Here is a 26,174-nt window from a genome sequence, read left to right as displayed (position 1 = left end):
GCTTGTTCCTGGAAGGTTCCTACGTGTTATTGTTTTGCAGGAGCAGGAGCCATGAGAAACTACCGTGCTACGTAAATGCTGCACACGTTTGCTTATATCTGACATCGTACAAGATGAGTCCATTCCATTGAAGCGTCCCATGATTCAACTACAGACTAATTTACAGCTGTTTGAAAGTACGGAATATTTTACCTAAAAACACAGGAATATCTAATTTGTACATGTTAGAACATGACTGAGATGTCCTACTGATGAACCAAAATTAGTTGAAAACCTTAACATTTACTGTCTAGCTATAGTATTTTAAAGAGTAGCAGGAAATTTTAAAGATTTGTTTTGGGTGTACAAAACTACAGGAAAAAGGCATTCTTAGCTCTCTCAAGTGAAATGAAAGTGGCCTCTCAAGTGAACATTTTATTGCTGAAATACAAAATACTAGTTATTATTTTGGAATAATAAATTCTTAGTCTTCTACCTCTCAGGAGGATTAAGTATAAACCAATAGCAGTGACAGTATTTGTCAACACATAGTTCACCATCCAATTACTTGACATAATTTGACACAGTATACAGATTCTGTGTATTGGAGAAAAAAGTAAACAGACTAAAAATGACTAAGATTGGCAGTAGTATGTCATGTTTTTACACTTTTAATTTCCATTTCCTTTTGAAAACAGCTACATTAACACAGCTGTGTTTAGGGCTCAATCCTAATCAAGTTTTAGAACTTAGGTCAACTTTGCCATCCTTGATTATCAAACAAGATTCTACTTATGGTATTTGCTAAAGAAATACCTGTCCACGAAGAAGTGGCTTTACATCATCCAGTCATCCACCCCCCCCACCGATAGTTTCAAACAGAAGACAAAGTTAACTAGCATAGTGACACCTCTTTTAAAGGACTGTCCTAAAGATTTTAATTCCTCATAGTTCTAGATTTGCCTACTATACAAATAATGTATACGGAAGCTTTTCTGTAAACTGCATTAATTTCTTTAAAAAAAATTAATGGGAGAAAACTGGAATTTAAGAAGTAATTTCACCGGCAGATACAAACTGAAGTTCTCTACCCCAGCTGTTAACTAGCTACGGACGATCCAAGTACAGGAAGAAGCAAGTTAGTAAATCAGTTTTCACCTAGAAAGCTAATGCTTTTTTGAAGCTCCTATTATATCCACTTTTCCTCTGCCTTGGGGCAGTTCTAATTTCCAGACAGCCAGCTTCTGAATCTGCTATCATCACATATGTGATCCACTGCTTGTCATTTTCCATGATGACTTCACATGGACTAGAGAAAGGAAAAGATAGGACATTCAACTGAAATCACGGAGCTGGCTATAGTGTTCTGCATAAACCAGTGGTTCTCGGTTAGCTTATATGCATTCATCATCATCAAGCCACCAAGAATCTGCTAAAAACCATACCATACCTAACACAAATGTATATTCCTTCTAGAACAATTGCTTGTATATTTATAAACTAGTTAGGCTATTTTATCCTAAATTAGAGATCCTTACAAAGTTCGTAATTATCTGGATTATTCTCTAACATGAGCCCAAAGACAAATTTCATTCAAGTGTGCCATAACCCTGATAAAAATTCTTATGGACTTAGGGAAGACATACGTGAACTCCGTGGTTCTCGTGAGAATGTTCCTGTGCAAACTGTGGATGGCATCACTGGTCTACTCTACAGCCATTATCGTTCACGGAACCTACAAGGTCACCTACAGCCTCAGAAGAAAAACTTAGCATGCACATTTCATAAATGAATGGTATCTTCCACCGCACAGCGATATGATCTAATGCTAACTCCTAAGAGGATTACGTGTCTTGTTCCCTCACAGTGAATACTGTTAAAAAAGAAGAAAACTGACAATGCGCAAACAAAATGTAACTAGTATGTTTCTGATGAAACGCGAATGAAAAAGGTTCACAGAAATTCTAGGTAATGGATCTATATACTACAGCATCTTTTCTAGATCCATATCCTACCCTTACAAAACAATGAATGTTTTCCTCGTATTAAGCCTTAATGCATGTTCTACAACTACCTTTCCTGCTACAGGAATGCTGATACTTCCTTTCGTTCTGGTTACACTACATTAAAAGGATAGCAAATGTTTACTGATTCTATCGCTTCAAATATAGGCCAATGACCAACCAAGGCAATGTCTGGAAAAGAAACCCAAAACACTTTAATTTTTAAGACAACTGCAAGCACCTCAAACAACGGATTATTGTTACAACACTTGTTAACTTTTCACAATCTAGTTATTGCAAAGGCATATGGATAAATGTTAATGGACAAAGTCAAGAAAAACGAGGCACCTTGAGGAATGTAAAACCAACAAAAAAATTCAATCCACTGATTTCTAAAAGAGGCTAAATGTACCTCTATATATTACATTCTAAAATTGTATTGCCTACTACGGTTTGTGTTCTGGATTCTACAGTTTTAAGGAAATGCATAAACAAAATTGTGTGCAATCTGCAAAGGGAAAAAATCATTTTCTCAACTTCAGCGCATGGAAAGACAATGAAAAAGCTAGTAAAATGTGTTGTAGCCACACACGAAACTGTCCCTGGAATGAATGCAATCCCTGTTACCTCTGAGATGTTAGTATTCTGCCCACTGCACTGCAAATTGTACACATCATACCTTGGTTCTAGACAAACACGAGCAAGCTTTTCCAAAAAAATATTTTTTCTCACTCCACACACTGAACATGTTTCTCTTGTCCAGTTTAATCTATGTAGAGTTTAACTTACAGGGCTTGGAGGAGGCAACGCCACATGGTACCAGGCTACCACATTTTTAAAGGGAAATTGCTCTTTTTCCTTAAAAGTACCTTTAATTTAAAATATGCAAAAATATGAATGGGAGTGCTAAACTATAATATGTAGTTTAGAATGAGAAGCATGTCTTTTCTTTGTATAAAGTGCCATATAGGGAATGATATAACCCAGAGCCAGTTGTTTAAAATCCAATGCAAAAGGACTGTCACGGAATGAAAAGTTTGCACAACTCCTCGGAGTAGTTAAAGTCCATTACATGCAACTTAGGCTACAAAGCACTCAAGACTGGGTAGCTTTTCTGAAATTTGAGTCCCCATCCCATATTTAATGGAAATTAACATTTACAGGGTGCATTTACATACACTATAATACAGGAATGATGTCCCTTTGCCAGAAGATCAAATTGTACATTTCCTTGCTATTTCTTGGTTCCAACTTGATAATTTCTTAAGATTGTAAATTATATAGTACTCAGCTAAAATACTTCTTCATAAATAGTTACAAAACCTGCCAAAACACAAGGAGGAAAGTATTTTCCGTTCAAAAAAAATTGACATTTGAATGTCACACAACACAAGAAACAATGCTTAGAGACATGTTATTGTTTCCAGAAGTAAAGTGGGTCAGTAACTACTAAGCTGAAGACAAAAGACTGCCCTTCCCCAGGATCACAGTGCACAAAAAAGCAAAATGTCAAACGACAGTACCTCAAAGCAAAATAAAAGGTCTGAGGATGAAGCCAGCTCACTTGTAATCCTGTTAAGAACGAGAGTCCCCCTTTAGGGCCAATGCACTGGACAACATGTGCCAGCTCAGAATGCGTGTGTGCAGAATCTGCTAAGAATTCAACCAAGGGTGCCGAAGGCATTCGCCCGCTGAGGCTCGTTTTTCTGGAACCATTTCTAACATTGGGATCAGGAAATCTGTAAACTGTGCAGCATCTTCATGGGGCCAACCATACTTTTCCACAAGTACATCAAAGAGGCTCCAGGGCTTCAGCTTGGTGATGTGCCGCAGCTCTCCTACAGGGAAAAACAGGCATGTCAAGAAAGCTCCAACTGTGCATTTCCCATTGTTGGTCCAGCTGGGTTCTTTACAACGAAGCAGATACCTACCTGCTCAACACTACATGACAACAGAGGCCAGCTTTCCCACAGACGAAAGTGTCACATTTCAAGTAAGCTTGGTGAATATAAACAAGGGTTCATTTAAAAAGGAAGAATTCATTTGTATCAGCTCCAAGTTTCTTTAAATAAGCAGAGCATGCTGAGGATGCCCAGAATATTTTCATTTGCAAAAGACTGACCGAGGCACTCTCCCCAACTTGGGATTCTTTGCAATTTGCTTAGAAAAAGCTTTAAGATACATGCTATTTAAACTCCTTGGACCATTTTTTCTGCAGCTTACCATGTTCCTCTGTAAGAGCGCTATTCAAGAGAACTTGACAGTAGTGACGGTAGAGGTGTACTTCATAGGTATAGGTGCTGTCCATGTGGTCGCTGCCAGCTCAACGTGGCAGCTAGCGCTCAGACGGGGTGAGCGCAACTAAGGAACAGAAGTTTAACTTTTAAGTTTAAATATAGCCACAAATAGCTAGTGGCGACTGTACTGGACAGCACAGCCCTAGAGCCAGCCCAAATCAAACAGCATTCATCTCCACACATTTGTTGTAAAATCTAAGCTATCAGGACATCAATTTATAAAGCCTGAAGTTATACTTTTCAAAATGTGCTAACTGCAGTATGAAAAGTGTGGGTTATGAGCAGCCCTGACAGAGTGGCTGACAAGCTCATAAACGGTCCACGAACTATCACAGCCTTGTTCGCAACAGGAAAAAAAGTTACTTTTAAAGTCAAACTGCCAAAAGGACAGGAGGACGGTCAGGGAGAATGACTCGTCTCCTCTGTCTGTTCACAGGAGCCGCGCACCGCGAGGCCTCCTCCGTCTGCCCTGCGGCTCCCCTTGTCCTGGGGCCCAAGCCGCCGACAACGGGCACCCTCACACAGAGGCCAGTTCCTCTCTCCGCTGGCACCTGCTGTAACCTCACCAACGAGGGGGTCTGTACACGCGGCGCACCGACAGAGGGTCAGTCCAGGGCTCACAAAGGTCTTCTCAGGAGGCCAGGTCTGCTCCACCCAGCTATTCAACCCAGTGTAGATACACACCCCTCCTGCTTCTTTAGTCATAAAGAAGATAAAAGGATATCACAGACAATTACAAAAACAAAGGAAAAAACGACTGGTAATCCACCCCACGATGACTTCTCCTTTGGGCCTACACTCTTTCAACCTGGGTCCTTATGAACTGGTCTGTCTACAGAGTAGTCATGACGATGTGCACACAATTCTGAATACAGAAGTCACTAGAAGGTATTTCTCGTGAAAGGGACCGGGTGTTAAGTAAGTTCCTGGCTCCCAGGTAAAGACGGGGGACAGAGTTAAGTGTGGAGGCTGCAGGCCAGGTCTATTGTCCCGAGGCAGGTGGACCCGCCACCTTAGAGGAGACAGTGTTCCCTCTGCCAGCAGGAAACACAGTCCCCGTGAGAACGAGTGGGAGCGACCACTGACCGCTCACCCCTGTAACCCAGAAATCCCCGCCGTAGGGACCCTCACCTAAGGAGATAAACCCTGGCACCCACCCACCCGCCGTGCCCCCAAACTATGCTCACTGCAAAATCACATACACTCACAAAATTACAAGTGCTCAGTCATCGGAGAACGGTGGTCAAAAACACAGCCAGCCACGGTACGCCCACTTGACGAGGAGTAGGTAACAGCACTCAGGAACGTGTGGGAAAGTGTATGGTAACGTGCTTAGTAGTAACGTTAGTCAAAACTGTGTTCCACATACAACCCCAGGAGTAATTTTCAAAGTGCCCATAAAGATGGAAAGCAGGTGCTTTGAGACACCAGCTTTGTTTAAAAGTTGTTTCTTTCTCGTTCTGCATTGTCTCTAGTGAAGCTCTATTGATTTTATAGTAACCGCTCGTCTCACCAGGGTGAGGTTAGAGCAAACAAAGAGAGCACACACGCAACATGGTGAAACCAGCTCCGTGGCTGGAGGATGTTATTCTGACCTGGAATAAACGCTCGCCAGGTTTGCAAATGAGAGCAACGGCTGAGCTCGGTCTGCTCAGACCCACTCAGAACGTGGGCATATGCTCCTGAGGATGCAGTGCTCAGATACACTGAACTCCGTACACAGGCAACAGAGTACAAACCTTCCGTGAGAAGACAGACGCTTTACCATGACAGGTGCCTTAAAAGAATACAAAGGCTGGAAAGCTATACCGAACTAGCCGCCCCGATAAACTGATACAAGCGATTCCAAAGGAAATCCTAAAACATGTGACGCACTTTTGACCAGGTAATCCCACACAAAAAAATGTACGTGAAAAGATACTGTCTGTAATAGGAAAATATGCAGTATGCAGAACAGTCCTGAATACCAAGATACTGAATACATAATAACACTGCAATATAACAGAATAGTGCATTGTCTTTAAAAAGAACCAATACGTGGATCATGGAGATAGGTGGGAAAACTCTGTAATGCCAAGAAAGACGAAATAAACTCGCCTCGGCCCTATGATCATATGCACAACTTCTTATGTTCAATTCCATGATAAGAAGAAACGCTGTCTTAGAAAAGTTGATAAAGGTTACTTAAAAACAAACCCTAAGCTCCCAAACTTGTGCGTCTATTGCCAGAAACGCCAAGAACAGGTTCCTCTGACGAGTAAGGGCTTCAAGTCCATTTACCAACTCCAGACTGGCCCATAACACAAGAAACACAGCCACCTCCACTCCCACCACGTATAAAACAAAAATAAAATAACCAGATAGCACAACATTTTAAAAACAATTTTTTCCTATTTGTCCTATTGTACAAGTAGCTTTTACCTTGACATTTTTTTCCCTTGGGAAAATATACCAAGATGTGTTTTGTTGAAACAAATTGTGCCAATAACGAACCACTTGGCTGTGACAGTCTTTACTTTTTAAACCATTTCCAGCCTTTCTTTCCTAAAGAATACTGAGTGATACTTAACCTTCCCTCGGCATCAGCTCTCACCCACACGCAGGCCACCCAGACACCAGCAAGGCCAGATGGACAGCTGCCTCTCAGGCTTCCTGACCCACTCTGGGGGCGGGGGGGGGGCAGAATCACCCTGACGGATCAGGAAAGGCTGACAGGGAGGGGGCCTGAGGGAGGGCCCCTCCCTCGGAGTAAAGGCTAAGGAAGGCCACTCTACAGGCCAGCCTCAGGTCATCAGGGTGCTCTGTAAGGAAAAAAGTTAAGTACTTCCATTATACTCCTCTTGAATAGTAAGTGATTGGTGAAGGAAAATGTATTATATTGACTATGAAATTACAGCATTCCAGAATTACACACACAAGCATATGAGGTTTTACACCACACATGGGGGACGATAAAGGGAAATCCTGGTACTGTAACTCCTGGTAACTAGAAAAGAAACCATGAAATGAAATAAATTAGGACATATTTCAATAGCATACACATAGAAAGGAAACCTATCAATAAATACAGGTACAAAGCAAGACAAAAAAACACAAGACATTTGAACAAATTCCTATAAAGTACATGTAGGTAAATATTTGAAGTGAAGATCTGTATTAAACCGTACCGCCCACACATGAAATAGATCCTAGACCTAAGAGCTAGAACTATAAATTTTTGGAAGAATAAACTTTCATGACCTTGAAGTAGGCAATGGTTTCTTAGATGCGATATCAAAAGCACAAGTAACAAAAACAAGAAACAGAAAATTGGACTTCATCAAAATTAAAAACCTTTGTAATTCAAGTATCACAACATGCGCATTCAAGAGAAATGAAAACATTCTGTCCACACAAAAACGTGTACACTGATGTTCACAGCAGCGTTATTCATGATAGGCAAAACCCGGGAACAACCCAAATGTCCATCAACTGATGGAGAAACCTGACGCGGTCTATCCATACATAAAAAGAATGGAGTACTGATTCATGCTACCACATGGACAAACTTGGAAAGCACTGGAGTAAATGAAACAGGCCATCACAAAAATCGACATACTGCACGATTCCATTTATATGAACAATCCAGAAGAGGCAAATTCACAGAGACAGAAAGTAGATCAGGGCTGCCAGGGGCTGAGGGTAGGGGGATGGAGAGTGAGTGCTAATGGGCCCAGAGTTTCTTTGTGAGGTAACAAAAATGTTCTAAAATCAGAGACTGGTAATGGTTGCACAGCTGTGTGAATATACTGAAGACTACTGAATGGCACGCTTTGAAAGGGTAAACTGTGTGCTGTGTAGGTCACACCTCAGGGAAACTGTTACTGAGAAACTGGCACAAAGCATACAACAAAATAACTTTAAAAGAATTCCAGGGCTTCCCTGGTGGTGCAGTGGTTGAGAGTCCGCCTGCCGATGCAGGGGACACAGGTTTGTGCCCCGGTCCGGGAAGATCCCACATGCCGTGGAGCGGCTGGGCCCGTGAGCCATGGCCACTGAGCCTGCGCGTCCGGAGCCTGTGCTCCGCAACGGGAGAGGCCACAACAGTGAGAGGTCCGCGTACCGCAAAAAAAAAAAAAAAAAAAAAAAAAAAAGAATTCCAATGCTGTGTTAAAGGATGCAGTAAAAACAAACACCTCACTACTGAGGAGCTCATACTAAATGCTAGGAGTAAATGGGATGGGCTGTAATGGGAGCTCCCTGAACCTGTTACAGCAATTTCACTGTTGGTTTTTCTGCACCACATGCTCAAATTTGAATGAGTAAAACAGTAAATTCAAAGCTACTCTCGGCTGCGGCTCGTGGTCTGTTATTCCCCACACACCTTTCCTGTGTGCTGTCACTACAGCCAGCCTCCGAGCTGCAGCACTGCCACTATCACACACTATCTCCACCACAACTCTCGCGGGGAGGCCGCTCACGCAGCCTCCAAGCAGGGACCCGGGGCAGAGTGAGCCTGCCGTCAGTGATGCCAGGACGACGGGCGTTACTAGCACTGTCCCAGCACCGAGGGTCAGCCACCGCCCCGCTTCTAGCGCACAAAGACTTCCATCTGAAACAAAGACTGGGGGCTTCCCCGGAGGCGCAGTGGTTAAGAATCTGCCCGCCAATGCAGGGGACACGGGTTCAAGCCCTGGTCCGGGAAGATCCCAAATGCCGCAGAGCAACTAAGCCCGTGCGCCACAACTACCGAGCCTGCACTCTAGAGCCCGAGAGCCACAACTACTGAGCCTGCACTCTAGTGCCCGAGAGCCACAACTACTGAGCCCACGTGGCACAACTACTTAAGTCCGTGCACCTAGAGCCCGTGCTCCACAACAAGAGAAGCCACCGCAATGAGAAGCCCATGCACCGCAACGAAGAGTAGTCCCCACTCACCGCAACTAGAGAAAAGCCCGTGCACAGCAATGAAGACCCAAGGCAGCCAAAATTAATAATAATAAATTATTAAAAAAATAAATAAAACACAAACTGGACTCAGGTGAAGGCTTTCAAATGTACTAAGTCGGCAAGGAGCCACCTTCACCAGGCACCACCCCCCAACCTGGGCTCCAGGCAGCAGGCAGGAAAGGAAGCAGACGGAGCCCCTGCTCGCACGGAGCTCAGCTTCTGAGAGAGAGTTTATCACAGAGAGGGAAAACCAGACCTCTTATAGCACGGAATTAGTGCTTCAGATAAAATGAGAGTTAAGGCAGTTTATGTTTTAAAAGTTTTGAGACTCACTAGTATGAAGAAACTTTACTAGTTCTCTCCAGAATCCAGCTCCCGTGGAGATCGGCCCAGCTCACACTTCCCCGCAGGCCCATCTCGGCGTACAGCTCCTACAGGACAGAGTGAGGCCTCGCTGAGGCCTGCGTCCTTCCTCCCCAGCATTTCCAGGCCAGACACCCCTCAAGTTCACACACTGCTCTAAGCCCACGTGTGCAATCTGCCTGTCTTCATTGCCTACGCTGCGTGGAAATGCTATGACCGAGAAGGTTTTAAACTTGAAGCCATGAAAATCAAGTGGGGCAGTGACCATCCTACCCTGTATGGGCCGAACGCCACAGAGGGGCTTTTCTCTTCACAGAAATAAGAGAATCGGTTGCTTTTCAGGTAATTCTGGAGCTAAGTTAAAATCATTCTAACAAGCTTCATCTCAACATTAAAAATGAAGAATAGTGCCTCTTTTAAAGCCCAGCCCCTAGGATTTCCCTGGCGGTCCAGCGGCTGGGACTCCACACTCTCACGGTTGAGGGCACAGGTTTGACCCCCGGTCAGGGGACTAAGATCCCACAAGCAGCGTGGCGTGGCCAAAACAAAACAAAACGAAACGAAACGAGAAATCCAGCTCCTGAGTTTCACCCTCCGTTCTCACCCCCTCCTACACTTTTCCTCATCTTCTACTGGACACCACTTATCCTGATGCCGTCCCCTGCAAATGTCCTCCTTTGGCTACACAGAAGTTTCTTGCATGCTCTGAAATTCTCCACTGTATTCAAGAGGTCTTTGGTCTGACACATACTACCGCTCACATATATTACAATACACGCAACGCCTTCATCTAGAATCAAGTAGTTTTTCCTTTGTAAAGTTAACTGTCTCCTCTCTTACTTCCATTCTCAATACAGCAGCTTCTACTAAAACGATGGCTACCGATGGCTCAACAGAGTACGTGCTCGGCGGCACAGTAAGGCGTGCTCCTGGCTGTACTGTTTTTCTCGCCATCAGCTGAGGGCTGGGACACTTTCCTGGGTTCGTGTCTTAGTCCGTTCAGGCTGCTATCACAAAATATGACTGACTAGGGAGCTTACAAGCAACAGATTCACTTCTCACAGTCCTGGAGGCAGGGCGCCAGCACAGGCAGGTGAGGGCCCTCTTCCACCTCAGAGATCTCCTGTGTCCTCAGGTGGCGGAGGGGCTAGCGAGCTCTCTGTGTCTCTCCGTAAGGCACTACCGCCACCCATGCGTGTCTCTCCGTAAGGCACTACCGCCACCCATGCCTTCACACGCCACCCATGCCTTTACACGCCTTCCAACAGCCCCGCTCCTAACACTGTCACCTTTACGGGGTCAGGAAAGGGTTTGGAGGGACCCACTCAGGCCACAGCAGGACAGCATAGGGACAAAATCCACAGAGGTGCCTACTGCTGTTGGGCCACATCTTGACACCCTGACCAAGATGGCTTTCCTTAAAGATCTTTGGTGGCTAATGCCCACACCCAAAAGAATGAGCAGCAGATTAAGCCCCAACAGGGTGAGAACAGTAATTATATCCCCAGCCGCAAAAATCCAGCTCAATTTTAATAAAACGCCTGGCCAAGAAATAATTTAAACTAGTAGCAGTCATTTCACCCTGAGCTGTAAGCAAGAAGACTCCACTCAGCTACACTTGATGTTTAGCTTTAATGCACAGACCCCGCTCCCCTTCCCTGGCCTCAGAGTGGGGATGAAGCCTGCTTCCCACCCAGGAGAGCGAGGAGCAGGAAAGCCTGCCGCTCAGCCCTCGGTTCCCGCCGCTCGCCAGCGTGGTGTAAGCAACATAAAAGCCGTTTTCAACGCCACCTTTCTCTATCGGTTCTGGCACAGAGGTATTTTAGGAAAAATTTTAAATGGATACACTTAAGAGCCCATTATTTCCAAAACGTGTATTCACCCCCTTTATGGGGGAGGCATGCCAAAACACATTTTTAATGCAACCATCACTCCCCTCATCCCAAGGGACATGGTGAAATCGACTTCAGGACAGGCCCTCATTCGTCTTCGTACTATTCCCGAGACTTCTGTGAAAACCCTAAATCCCTTTCGAGTCCCACAGCTACCATAAACAAACAATCATCAGCCCCAATTCCCAGTCATCTTAGGGGATTTCTTGCCTAATCATCCAAAGGAAGGAAAAAAGGACTCCAGTCACCACAGTAACGCAAGTCCACGTGTTGTCGGCCTTTCTCTACCAAGGATGCCAGATGCACTTCAGTTCCACAGGCCACCTTCCAACAAGCTCCTCAAAAAAGAGCCCACGCACACAACCCCTACAGCACACATACGTTAACAACATGGTGGTGGAACAGCAGGGGCCCGTGCAAGCACTTTATACTCCCATCTGGGCAAAGGCAGTGGTCCACTTGCCCGAGGAGCAGGGCGCTTATGGAAAGGCCAGTGTGAAAGCCGCCCTCCAGCATGAGGGACCCAGGACAGAGAGCTGTGAGCTGGAACCAACCACCCGCCGACATCAGTCCCCCCCCAGGCATCGCTCATCAAGTCCGCGGAAGGAGCCCCACAGGTGGGATGAGGAGAGGGCCCCAGGCGCACCGCCGGCTCTGGGCTGGGACTCGGCAGGCGTTGCCCCAGTCCCTGCAGCTCAGACCAGGGGCAAAGCCTGACAGGAGCCAGAGTCGCAGAGCAGCCATCTCCACGAGCAACGCTGACCACAGGCTGCCGGCAGGGGTACCTTCAAATCATTTGCCTGACTCCACCTTCTCACCACTCAGGGCCCGCCCCACCCTGGTTCCTCTTCAACTTCTTCGCCACCGTGCACAGTACTGGTTCCTCACCCACAGACAACGGACAGAGACAGCAGAGCCCAGCCACCCTACACGGCCTCCTCGCTACAGAGGAAAGGGCAGCAGCAGCACGAGTAAAGGAACAGTCCCCTTGTGTGCCTCTGCTGGCTGCTGGCCCTCACCACGCCTGATGCCTGGGGCGAGGAGTGAGGCCCCCACAGCCCACTGTGCTGGAGGATCAGGGGCTGTGGTCCAGAGCCCTCCTGGGCCCGCCCCCCTTCCCCTCCAGGGCACCCGCAGGCCAACACTGCTACTTGCCTGACAGATCAGGCTGCTAGCTCCTGGCCGCCCTCCCCACCTGACAATGGTGAAAGCTATGGCTGGGGGCAGGTCACCTACCAGCCAAGTCCTCCTGAGGCCCAGGCCATCTCCCATGGGCTCTGAAAACATTCTGAAATGTGGAAGAAGCAGTCTGCTTTGATTAAAATAAACACGACTCCCCAAGCCACACCATCCCAGGCCAAAATAATCCAGAGCTTTCCCTTGCTTCAACTACGTTCAAATAACATTTTCTGGAAATTTCCTAGGAAACAGCCCGCTCTCTCAGTCATACTGCTGACCAGTTCACAATGTGCACAGCGTTATCCTGTTTACAATTCTGCTTTACCAATAACGGAAACAGTTCCTAATGCACCGTGTGGTGCAGACATCCTCTCACGCCTCCTTGTATCAAGGATGCACTCACTGGAAGTCACCCCCGCTGACAGCCTCGGAGACGACGTGACACGCCGTGCCCAGCCCCAGCCCCCCAGCACGCTCCAGCCCCAGCCGTGCCACTGAACACACTGCCCTGAGCACGACTTGAGACTGCGTGAGAGTCTGGGTGTGGCGGGGGACCCCTGTACCTGCTTAAGTGACCCAGACTCGAAGACCAGAATCTCAGAACGAAAATTAATACATGTCTGAAGAACATTTTTCGTTGACAATTTTTTTTTTCCTCTGATGAGCTTTAAAAAGGAAATAACAAGATACTGCATCCAGTTATATATTTCAGAGGTTACCCACTGGGTACTCCCAAAAAACCTAAGAGTTGTGGTCAACACTCTCAAGAGTACGTGAGCAAGAAACCACTGTCTTGGCATGGTTCGCTCTCAGGCCTCATGCATTCACGGGGAGATGGACTTTAAGGGGTAAGACAGCACTGGTTAGCTGAACATCACCAAAGTATATCATAAAAGGTTATTACTCTACAAGAATTCCTTATCTCACAGGAAAGTAAAAAGTCAAATTGGTTTTCCAAATTTGGCTAAAGCAGGGGAGATAGAGTATCTAGTACTTGCAGAAATTTCTAGAAACTCCATGTCCCACTCACATCAACTTTAAACAGTTCTTTTTTAATGGGAATTGCAGCACCCACCCCCTCCAAATCAAAGCTGGAAAAACATGAGTTCAGAGGACTATCTATGCTCACATCAAAGGCTATGGCATTGGGGAAGGGCGCTGTGAAAATAAATTCCCCGGGGCTTTTTAAAAAATTGATCTCTCACTAGGGACTACACAGGGCAAAGAGAGTTGTTCTACGTCACGCCAAGGAAGATCAACGACAACTGCAATATTAAAATAAATCACCTACAGTACAGTGTGAGGTAATGCAGTGGGAGATAGCATATGATTGATAAGAATGTGAGGCACACAGGACTTCACAGGCCCACATCCCCTACAGAAACAGCTCCGACACATGCAACAGGATGCAGATGGACAGTCGTTAAGTCCAGTCTCTAGGCCACCTCTGCTCCACTGCAAAAACACTCTGGTTCCAGGAGCAATGTGGAAAATGGAAAGGTAAGCCTAGCTGCTTTCTAAAAATCATTTAAACTCTTTGAAAAATACTTGAATACATGAACTGGTGCTTAGCGTAAAGGAGAGGTGTGGAGGAGGTCAAAGGATTTTCGGAAGATTGTTCTCTTACAAAATTCTTATTCCACAGATATCAGATGATTCTTTATTTCTTGAGAGCCTTCTTCAGCAGACTCCCCCAGCGGTTAAGTCCAGATCTTTCTCCACTGCCCAAACGCGAACGCACAATTTCTCCTCTGGGAGAGGATTACGCTGAAAATTTAGTGTTGCATAAATACCGTTACCTTTTCTGGTGAAAAACTCCTTGGAATATTTCCCCAACATAGCGTATTTTCGAGGGACTTTCCCCAGCAGTTCAATGATCAATGCTATGTGATCTGCATTGGGAAACATTGCCAGCAAAACAGAAACACACGACAATTTAATCAGTACACTGCATGCAGACACTGCCATCGCCCGCGCAGACAGAAACAGAGCGCAGCGTCGACAGCCAGAGCACAGGCTCTGCCCGAGTGGCCAGATTCAAGGCACCGCAGAGGAGCTGATGCACAGGGTGACTGCAGGACGGGGCCAGGCAGGGGCTCTTTCTCAAGTCCGAAGTCAGCACAGGAATTCTGCTGGGTTGCTTTTGGAATTTAGGAGAAAGGCCTTTGTCACCATTAATGCTACAACCAGCAGCTGCTATTCCATTTCTGTCTGCATCGTGGCGCTTTTCAAAAAAAAGAGGTACTACCTCTGCGATTGAAGAATTCCCGAGAATATTTTCCAGACAGAGCAAAGTGCCTTGGGATACTGCCTAGCAGCTCTATGATGTGGGCTATGTGGTCTATGGAGGAGAGAAAAAAAAGGATACGGGAATGGGAGGGGCAAAGGGAAGGATGGGATAAAAGAAGAGGGGGAAAAAATTGAAATTAGTAAAAAATCAGAGATAGAATCAAATCAACAATGTATGCAGCACGTCCACGCAGAGGCTTCTGGGACTGGCAGGCCGCAGGCCCCATCTGGAGCATGAACAGTGACCGATGCCAGCTCACCCCAGGCCACCCCAGCATCGCAAGCAAATAAGCATGGAGATGGTCAGGTCTGCAGACGGGAATTCAAGCCAGAGTTCCCTGGTTTTAAATTCAGCCCCCAACAGGACAGAGAAGTGGGCAGCAGATCAGTGGACAAAACGTCCACGGAGAGGCTCCGGGTTCGTCCGGCCTGTCCTCTCCCGGCCAGCTGGGCTCAGGCCCACGGGGGCGGGCTCAGGCCCGAGGGCTCTCCAAAGCATCGCCGGTGCCAGGAGGCTCTGCCCAGTCACTGCAGCTGAGGGGGCTTCAAGCTCAAAGGGAGAGCATCTGAATTTGGTGCTTGAAAACCAAAACACAGCTCTATTTCGGTGCAAAAAGACAATATTCTCCAGAAGTTCAGGACTCTCAGGAAACCCGGACTGAGGTACTCAGCAGGCAGCAATACTCACCTTCGTCTCTGGAATAGTCTTCCCCAGAATGCGGTTCAAACAAATAATCTCCCGTTGCCAGCTCAAATGCCTAGGATACAACAGATGACACGCTAAGCGCTTCACGGAGACGGGCCCCAAGCCAGCAACTTTTTCTGATACAAGAGACCTACATTTTATGAGGATATGAATCAAACCAAAGAGCCTCCTGAAAGGGCTCAACACCAGGCTTTCTCTTCTTCCCAAAAGTTCAAAGAAGCTTCAGAAATATTCTTGCACCTCTGCTTCACTCTGCAGGCGTGGCCGTGTGCAGCACCGCACTCTAATCTGAACGGCAGAACGAGGGCTCAGTCTAAGGCCCAGGTCTGTGTGGCCCCAGAGCCCAGCTGCAACCCGCAGGCTAACCTGGCCCCGGACCACGGCTGCAGCTGCTCTCCTGAAGCAAAGACCTTCATGTCTTAGCAACAGGGGGCTACTTTCAGCAACTCATCATCGCTTCATTCACTTCTGATTCAACCAAAGGACATTCCAGAACCAAAGAAGCCCCTCTTGCTCTGTCCCCCGGGGCCAGGAGGAACCAGACCCTCGTGCAGCCCGCCCGAGGGCAGCCAGGAGAGCGGCTTCCTGGCTACAGGGCTGTCCCCACCAGGGTGCTGGCGTCGGGAGGGAACGGGAGGGGCACTGCTTTCCCATCGCTGCCACTGAGCCCACTTCCGTTGTTCATAAAATTATCTCAGGACTATGAGCTTTAACTTGCTAACAATACATAAAAATGACAACTGCTATCGCTCTGTTAATCAAATACCATGTTTTTTTGAAAACATGTTTTAAATGAGAATTTACAAGAAGTTTTAAAAAGAACAAGCTAAATCCCGTGTTTGGTTTTTCCCATACTTACTTCTCCCGTGCGTTAGATCTCGATCTCGCTGTTCTGGAGGCCCTCAGGGGCCGTCCTGTCAGGTCTGCAGATGCCTGTGGGTCGGTGGCCCGGGGCACCACCCGCTCCTCTCAAGGTACCGCCCTCCCCACGGGCGCCTCGATGAGCCCGCCCCACACCAGCCCACCCTCTCCACTTCTGTCCAGGATCACAGGGTGGGCGGGCACCCGCAGGGGAAGTCTCATCTGCCTGAGGCGGGGCCCCTCTCACAAACCCAGGTGGGCGTGCTTAGCCCAGGACCACATCTCTTCACCTTGTATTTTCCTTTTTTAAGAAAGGAGGGAGGTGGGATGCCAAGCCCGTTGCCAGCTACCCTGTGACGAACACTAGTTCACAACTCGGGATCCCTGCCCTGAGCCAGACCTGGGTCTGATGTGCCCAGTCTCAGCACAGAGTACGTCAGGCGGTCGTCTGGGTGCCGCAGGGCCTCCCCGCTCCACCCAACAAACAATAAAGATACTAGGGTCAATCCCAGATCAGGGTAAAACACCTCACATTTGGCCACAGGTCCATGGGGAACAAGTGGATGACACACTGAATGGCCAGGAGCATCTTTCTCATCCGGGACACAAGCCAAGAGAAAAGGGTGAAACCCTAATGGAGAAAGAAGACCCCAGAAGTCGCATGATCTAGCCAAAGGAGAGCACCAGCTGCTCTTCACCGTCCTTGGGGCCTCCCTCACTCTTCTAATCAATGTTCAAAAACATTTCAATCTGGTTGTATGTACTTCTGACAGCCTAGCACTAAGATATGTCCACTGAGTGTTCTTTGAAAGATGACCATTTTGATTAGCACCCATGTATTTCCAAGGAAACACAGGTTGAAGAAGCCTATCAATGAAATGGTTTAGAAGAAAAAAGGAAGAGGCAAGATGAAGGCTCCCCCTGTCATGTTCTCGGGTCCCGATTCTCTGAAGCATGATGAGATTTTTCTTAACAACTAGGACGCAGACAGCAGGCAGGGCGAACACACCACAATGAAAACATCAGTCTCTGTACTTTACAGCTTGCTTTTATGCTGGCAACTATGAAACCACGAAAAATTATTGCCTTCAACTCAATAAGTTACTCTCAATATAACCTCTATTATTATCGCTTATTTTTAATACTTGGGAACTCTGTACTCGGCCCAATCCCCTCAGAGGGCCCTCTTTCCCTTGGACCAGCCTCTGTCCTCAGGCTCTGGGGAGACCAGATACACCCCTTCCTGAAATGCCATCATCCCACGTCAAGTATCCCATTCTGAATAAAATAAGGTCACGTATGCCTTCTGTGATGTGACCACTGCCGAGAAGTTTGGTGAAATGGGTCAGACTGGCTTTTCTTGTCTCTACAGCGCTGACTGAGGCTCACCATGGAGCCCACGGGAAGACGCCTATTCAGGGACTCCGAAACACAAGGGCAGAGCGACCAATGCCGGGGTCCACACGTAATTTTTAATCACACACACTTACATCTGGAGGGCTCCAAAGCTCAAGAAAAGAGAAAAGAGATTCAACACCTGACAAAGCCCAGCTGCCCTGCCTCACGGCGCTGCCCCTGCCCAGCGTGAAAGCTCTCCTCCCTGCCCGCAGCACAGGCACTGACCAGTGAACACGGCTACCAGCCACCACTCTCAGCTCCACTAGCGTCTCTGTAAGATCTGATGCCCTTTACAACAAAGAACCCTGGGCTTTACCACCAAGAACAATCTGGAGCTTTACTACAGCTTGGTATTATGAATTTAATGTACTGTTACATACTTAAACTTCAACAGCAGGGTGGGCTGGGCAAAGACGGCTCCTCTGCACCAGGTTCTCTACGAAGAACAAGAGGCGACCTCTCAGCCGCGGCCTCCGGGGACGGGGGAGGGTGGGGATGCAGGCTTGCCCCGCTCCCAGAAAATCACCCTTAAACTGATTAACAAGAACTTCCTAAGCAGCCCTAGAAGTACTGAGGGACCTTAGGCTCCACTTCTTGGGAGGCAAAGGAGATGGAGTGAGTGCTTTCCCCAGGAGTCTGCTCTTGACGCTGACGCCACCGTTCACAGCAACTGCAGGGCTCAGCAGGACAGGAGACTGTGTGGAGGGACAGACCCTCACCTCACAGAAGGCCAGACAGAGAGCCCGGTATAAAACAGTACTGACAGCTCCGCCATTATCCGACTACATCTGTGATCTTGTCCTATTTTTCTGGTTATATCACCAAAATTCAACACCCCAAGTTAGAAGCACAGGATTTCAGAGCTGAAAGAGCCTGCAGAGTGTAAATGAGGGCAGCCCCGACACGGCCCCTTCTGTGCTGCTGGGGAGGAGGGCCTGACCTCACCACACCCTGAGATCCAACAGCCCCGCAGCTCCCACTGCTGACGGCGCCCCCTTCTGCTGACCTGGCCGCTGCCTCCCACTGCTTCTAGCCCCCAGCCCCCCTCCCCGCTGCCCCCCGACTTGCCCACAGGGAGCCTCACCCCTGTCCACACAGCAGGCCCTGCGTTCTAAGGAACCATGACACGCCCACCAATTCTCTCTCTCTCTCTCTTTTTTTTTAATTTAAAAAGAGTTATTAGGGCTTCCCTGGTGGCGCAGTGGTTGACAGTCTGCCTGCCGATGCAGGGGACACGGGTTCGTGCCCCAGTCCGGGAAGATCCCACATGCCGTGGAGCGGCTGGGCCCGTGAGCCATGGCCACTGAGCCTGCACGTCCGGAGCCTGTGCTCCGCAATGGGAGAGGCCACAGCAGCGAGAGGCCCGAGTACCGCAAAAAAAAAAAAAAAAGGAATTATTAAAAAGAAAAAAGACTAGAGTGGCTACCACCCCCCACACGCCCTGGCCTCTGGCCCATGATCTCCGACCCCTGCCCTCCTCCCACTCTGATAACCTCCCTCATTCAGAAGTCAGCCCCACCCACCAGGGCCAGCCCAGCCATCTGGTCCACCAATTCTTTTAACTCTCCTTGTCCATACCTAGCAAGGCAAGGGCTCAGTTTTTGATACTTACTGAGAAACTTAATTTTAAACTTATTCTCTGGCATTACCCGTCAGAGCAACATGGGAACAGAAGGGCACACTGTTCTAGATCTGTTGGGCCATACTGGCTGCAAACTTGAAAAACACAGAACATCCACTATTTTCATGTTGTTTTAGCACAACTTGCTAACAGTGCTATACTTTAGCATCAGAGGACACACCCAAAAGAAGTGCTACATTAATCCTTGAATAACAGACAATACACTTATTCTGCATTGTTTTTTTAGTGAGAAGACAAGTACCAAGCTTTACACACATGCCATGTCCTTTCATTTAAATATCATAGGAGAATTTGGAGAAAAAATGAGGAAAGCATGAAACACCACGTGAAGCAAGAGACACATGCATCCCCTCTTCCAACAAAGGACTACAAAGCTCAGCCCACTAAGAGGAAGGTGACAAACCGACCAGGAAACAGGACCAAGAGAGAAACTGAAACTGGCTTATGGACGAGGAACCATTCATGCTTATCGGCTCACAGGGAAGGAGTAGGTGAGAAGAGGCACTGGTGGGGCTGAGGACAGTTTAGACACAACCAGACTTTTGATGCACACAAGTGGCAGTGGAAATGGCTACATCGTACTGGAGAAACAAGAGGCATCCCGAGGCCCTGAGGAAAACCATCGCTGAGCCGCCTAAGGGAACAGACTCCGTCAAACGGTCCAGGCGGCTGCTGGTGCCTCAGACGTGGCTGGACACAGCCCAGAGCAGTAAGCCAGAACAGTCTCTAGACTCTGCTTAACAGCAGAGAGGTTGGACCCTGGTATGTGGGGAAATCCTCTCTCTCCAGCAAGGAGACAAGGTCTGTCAGAGCCGCTCAGACAACCTTCCCCTAAATCGCAGCTGTCTCATCTTCCTCCACGGCCTGAGTGAGGGGACCGCGCGCAATCTGCAAGCTTCCAGGAGCCACAGGAGCTCCCTGAAGTCACTGTCACCACAGCGGGGCTCTCATTCTCGGGGCCGCGGGCTGCAGAGGGCCTCGCGAGGTCGTCTCTCACAAGACCAAACCAAAACACACACCAGGACATGGCAGAGAAGGTCTCTTAAGATACCCAAGGTAGCCACCTTCCCCTCACCCACCCCTCAGTGGACAACCCTCACCATCAGAAAGCTTCGACCAAAGGCCCTGGTGGAGCTGCCCCATCATGGGAACTAAAAGGATGAGCCTTTACACAGAGGAAAATGGCAAAGGCCGTTCTTACCATACACGCCGTACTCCAAATGTCAGCAGGGGTACTGTAACCTGCTCCTATTAAAACCTCTATGGATCTATACTGACGCGTCTGGATGTCTTCTGTGAAGTGTTTATGCTGGAAGGGAACAGACTGCATTACCGTGGAGGAACACAGACATTAAACGAGAGAAAAAGCATCTTCTAATAAATACATCATCACAACCGAAATGTTTTAGAAAGAAAACTGTACTTACCACCCAACAAGCGTTTCCCAGGTCAGCAATTTTAACTCTAATTTTATCTGCATTCCGTGGGTCCAGGGGATTCACCAACAGGTCGGCTGCCCGGGTTTTTGCTGGCATGAGCAAACAGCAGGACAGTTAGTGCCTAGGATAAGTGGTTTGCACGTGTGCACACAATACTTGCTGGGCACAGTGTCCTTTTCTAGAAAAGCGGTGGGTGATCATTTAGGCCTGGAATCCTGTAAGTTGAACTCAACAGAATTTAAATTCTTGGTCTCCACCTCTGGAAAATACTTCACAAGAGAGCAAACTGCCCAGAGACCCCATGGACACTGCCTTGCCCCTCCTCCTTTCTCCCCATCCTTCACCGAGCAGGTCAGCCCTGCTTGGTTCCTGTATCTTTTAGCTGCTCCTCATTGGGCCACGCCAGTTCCCTAACGGACCCTGTCTAGCTCAGAGGTGCGTTATTACTTAACGTGAGGGTAGAGAGAACGCTCCCCAGGGGGGTGCCCATCCCTTCCTAAGTGGCCCACAGCCCTCACCTCTCCCTCTGCCTGGGCCGAGCACAGAGACCTCAAGAGTTAGATGATGGCCGATTAACAAATACAGATTAAGGGCAGGGACCAATCAATTCTGGTTTAGCTGTGGACAAGTAACACTGCAGAACAGAGGTCTCTTGAGACGGCCCGGGCCCTCTGAGGTCCCTCACAGACTTGTCAAATACTCAAGCCACTCTCAACCCCCAGGAACCCTGAGGAATTCTCAACAGTAGGCACGGGGCCGGGATTCTCAGGGCTGCGGGGCCAGAGAAACTTTTCAGATAAGCACAGACCAGGCCTGCAAGAAAGCACAGTTAACCAGGGGGCAGTGACAAAGAAGAATAATGTGGTGAGGCCCAGACAGAAAATGCTGAAGTGACTCAGCATCTCCATCAAACCTCAAACTGACCGGCAAGCTGGGATTTCTGGTAAAGATGAGATGTAACCATGGCTTTTCATTCATTTCAGAAGTAATTCTGAAATGGTACTCACAGACAAAACAGAAAAGCCCGCTCAATGCAGAATATTAAACACCCTTTAGCTCACTCGAAGGTGGGGACTGCTGGAATGACTGTCCCTCCTTCGGGTAGACCCGTGCTGTGGGGCTCGGCACCCCAGGTGGGCGGCAAGGCCAGGCTGCATGCACCGTGAGCAGGGCAGGGAGTAGGCGACGCACCCAGGACCTGGGGCACCCACAGAGCTCCCCAGGAGGGGCCAGAAAATGCAAGAGAACTCTGGCAACGTTTTAACCCTCAAGACCTGTTCCTCAGACTTACGGACCAACCCAAGCCAGCCAGGCCCACACGTTCCCTCCTTGCTATCTGCCCCACACCATGTCCCTCTTTTTTTTTTTTTTTTTCTTTTTTTTTTTTTTCATGTCCCTCTTTAAGAGGGCACTGACCAAAGTGAGGCCTCACCAAAGGCCAGGTACGAGCCGAGGAGAAGAAACACAGGAAATGAGAAATGATGAGAAGGACAGCAGCACAAAGACACACACGAAGAGGCAAGGTGTTCACACCAAACAGGGAATGGCTGCGAAACCGAGTTCTAGAAGAAACATAAAAATGCCGACCCAACAGACGGATGGCCAGCACTGGAAATGGCTTAGATGAATCCCTCATGTCATTTAATAAAGAAGACTCGGCGGGCAAGAAAATGGAATGTGAGGTTTGCAGAACTGGATTCAAATCTGTTTCTACGTCTGTAAGTTACAAGACTCTGGCAAATGACTTAAACTCTGAGGCTCAGTTCCCAGTAAAGGAGGAAGAGGAAGGGACCACCCCTCCTCCGCCAAAAAATACAAATGAAAAAAAGACCAAACACAGGAGAGCTACGACAGCGCCTGGCTGGCCAGATCCAGAGGCTCCCTCCTGCCTGCCACCAGCCAGACCACCCTCTGAGGCCAGGGCTTCTAAATGGCCAGTGAGGGACCAGCCAAAGTCCCCGCGGCACAGAGAGGATGGGAGGCCAAGCCGTGGCTTCCAGCACTGCAAACCACTGAGGTCAAAGGCCTGGCAGGAGAAGAGGATGAAGCGGCAGGTTCTGACTGAGTGAGCTGCCGTCAAGGGTGCTCGAGTGGAAAGAGGGGATCTGAAACCGCCACCGTCCTCCAGTCGTTGTTCTAAAGACATCACACACGAGTCACTTCAGCTAGAGAAAAAACACCTTCAAAACACAACATCACACACCTCCAGTACAGATCCTCCTCGACTTACGATGGGGTTATGTCCCAAAAAACCCATCTCAAGTTGAAAATACCGTAAATTCAAAATGCATTTAATTACACATCACCTACCACACGTCATAGCTGAGCCTAGTAACTTCAACAGCACTCAGGACACTTACGTTAGCCCACAGTTGGGCAAAAAAACAACTAACACAAAGCCTACTTCATAATAAACTGTGTTGAATATCTCATGTAATTCACTGCATCCTGTACTGAAAGTGAAAGACAGAAGGGCTGTCTGGGCACAGAGTGGTTGCACCTGTGCCAGCTGTCCACTCGTGTGATCGCGTGGCTGCCTGGGGGCTGCCCAGCATCACAAGGTGGGATGGTGCAGTGTATCGCTAGCCCGGGAGAAGATCACAATTCAAGATGTGAAGCACAGCTTCTACAGAGTGCGTTTCGCTTTCGCCATCGTACAATCGAACCATGGTTAATTCAGGGGCCACCTGTACAGTTTCTTTGTATTTAATATCCCTCACTTATGAGCACTAGACCAAGTCTCTTTGGTGACATGCTGTTATTCTCATCTCTGTGCGTGGTTACCAGGCGCACGAGGCATTCCAGATGATACTAGGGAATTTACCTCAAAATTTTAACTGTATTAAGAACGCAAAGGACGTAAAAGAGAATCCGCTTGCACTTCTTTTCCCAGCGTGCTAGTTTCCTGCTCTAGGTAATCTGTAAAAGGTTACCTGAGTACAACACTCAAAAAGGCCCGTTTAAACACAGGGACAGCCACACTTCTTGTGCAGTCGTACGAGTTTTGCTTTGCCCAGAAATCAGATCACCCCCCGTGATTCAGGCACTATCATGCAACTACCAGAGCTCTTCCCTGCTCTCTGCTTCTACCAAGGAGGGAATGAAGAGTGGGAAGAGAGAGGCAGGAAGACTTCTCTTCAGGAAGGGCTGGAGTCCTGAAGTCATTCTGATAACCTGGTCTCTGGGTGACACGGTATTCACTCCATCTGAGGTGACCCTAGGAACCAGGAAAACGGCAGCCGGTGGGGCCTCAGTGATGAAGCAGCCCCACACTGACACTTTTATGTTTAAAACATCCTTACAAGGAAGGCATGGGTACCCTCTTTATATGCAGGAGACTTAGTACCAGCCCAAAGAAAGAGCAGAACTAGGAGACTTAATGCCCAAACCTGACCTATTTGTTCACAAATAGGTACTGTGAGTATTTACTGAGTCCCCTCTATGTGCCAGACGTTGCCCTGGCACTGGGAAGAGAATCAACAAGACATACAAGGTTCCGCCACCACATCCCAAATTAGGAAACTCACGCACTTGCTGGGAATATGGGTGATAAATAAAATGAATGATTCACACATCATGTCAAGTAGCTCTACCTGCTAAGAAGAAAAGCACAGCGGAGAAAGGAGATGGCTACTGATGAGGGTGTTTGGCCACGGGCGGGTGTGCAGACGGCGTCTTTTCTGAGAAAGTGACCTTTGAGGAGAGGCCTGAACAAAGGGAGGCACAGAGGAGAGACGCTCTGGGCAGAGAGGACAGCAGGTGGAAAGTGCCAAGCTTGCAACCTTCAGAAAGCTCAGAAAGAAGACAGTGTGGGAGGGGCAGAATGAGCAGGGGACATAGAGGCAGGTGGAGAACGATACCAGAAAGAGCGCGGCCGGGACGGACAGTACAGGGCTGTAAGCTTTAGAGAATGACGCCTCTGCGGGTTATGCTACACGGTGCGGGGTGGAATGTGCTTTCAAAAGCTCTCTCGGGGGGCTTCCCTGGTGGCGCAGTGGCTGAGAGTCCGCCTGCCAATGCAGGGGACACGGGTTCGTGCCCCGGTCTGGGAGGATCCCACATGCCGCGGAGCGGCTGGGCCCATGAGCCATGGCCACTGAGCCTGCGCGTCCGGAGCCTGTGCTCCGCAACGGGAGAGGCCGCAACAGTGAGAGGCCTGCGTACCGCTTAAAAAAAAAAAAAAAAGGCTCTCTTGGGACTGTTCCTTGGGGAACAGACTAGGAGCAACAGTGGAGTGAGAAGAGTGTGGAGTCATGTTCCAGCAGCCTAGCCAAGCACTGCCACTGACATGGGTCACTACTAGGTGAGGGGGAAAGGATTCAACATACACCTTGCACGTACCACCCTGCTCCCAGGCCTTTGTACTTCAGATGTGCTGAGCCCAGATACGTGCTACGGCTCCAGCAGTAATAACCCAAGAGGAACCCTCCTCTTCTCAACCTTCAATGGCTACAAAACTACTCCAGGGAGAAGTTCACATCCTTAGCCTGGCATGTAAGTTCTTTCTCAATCTTCTCATTGTGGCCCCAGCTTTTCTTCTACTATTTCCTAATGTATCCATTCTGCTCTAACGACAAGGATCTACACAAACTCAGGGAAGGATGTTTCTCTCGCCTCATGTTCTCGTAGTACCTGGTGGCCAACTTCCAGTCTCTAGACCATACTCCTTCCATGTAGGAAACAAAACACCTCCCCTGCGGGAGGCTGTCCACGGTTATCCAAAGACCAGGCTGCAAACCCAAGCCGAGTGCCTCCAAATAAATGACTGGATCAATGAAAAGGTCAGCTTGGTAAGAGACTAGGCTCAATGAAAAAAAACAGACCTCCTATTTCTCCCGGATGCAATATTCACGCAACAGCCAGGGTGCTGGGGACAGAATGTGTTTTGGACAAAGTAAAATTCTGACTGTGAATGGGCAAAGGTGGGAGAACGGGAAGGATGGAAGAATATAGTCAGGTATCACTGATTGGTTGGTTCATTATTCAATAAATGCTTATCTTAGCACTGAGTTAGATGCTGAGGATACAAAGACGGAAATACACAGCACTCTCAAAGCGTTTCCATCCTAGTGAAGAGGAAGACAGTGGAAACGAACAACGAACACACAGTGAAGTAAAGTGTGACCAGCAGGAAAAGAGGGGAACAAGAACTGGGACCTGCCAGGGAACACAGTGAGGACCCAACAGAAGAAAAGAG

At 48.2% G+C, this 26,174-nt stretch overlaps 1 protein-coding gene across 4 annotated transcripts in view; it reads right to left on the bottom strand.

Annotated features, from left to right (window-relative positions):
- Positions 1-3,635: 3,635 nt before the first annotated feature.
- SRPK2 (SRSF protein kinase 2) overlaps positions 3,636-26,174 on the bottom strand; it is a 226,343-nt gene continuing 203,804 nt past the window's right edge. For 3 of the 4 annotated variants that reach the window (XM_065884408.1, XM_065884410.1, XM_065884411.1), the window contains 5 exons: positions 20,966-21,066; positions 20,740-20,847; positions 15,620-15,689; positions 14,891-14,983; positions 3,636-3,820 (listed from right to left, as the gene is read on the bottom strand). In XM_065884408.1, coding sequence (XP_065740480.1) covers positions 3,636-3,820; positions 14,891-14,983; positions 15,620-15,689; positions 20,740-20,847; positions 20,966-21,066 — 557 coding nt within the window. Of the gene's footprint in view, positions 3,821-14,441; positions 14,535-14,890; positions 14,984-15,619; positions 15,690-20,739; positions 20,848-20,965; positions 21,067-26,174 lie in introns of all 4 variants that reach the window. The other variant, XM_065884407.1, reaches the window with a different exon arrangement.

Source organism: Phocoena phocoena, chromosome 9 (genome assembly GCF_963924675.1).
Source record: "Phocoena phocoena chromosome 9, mPhoPho1.1, whole genome shotgun sequence".
Taxonomy (NCBI): Eukaryota; Metazoa; Chordata; class Mammalia; order Artiodactyla; family Phocoenidae; genus Phocoena; species Phocoena phocoena.
This window is presented reverse-complemented; position numbering and strand designations above follow the sequence as displayed.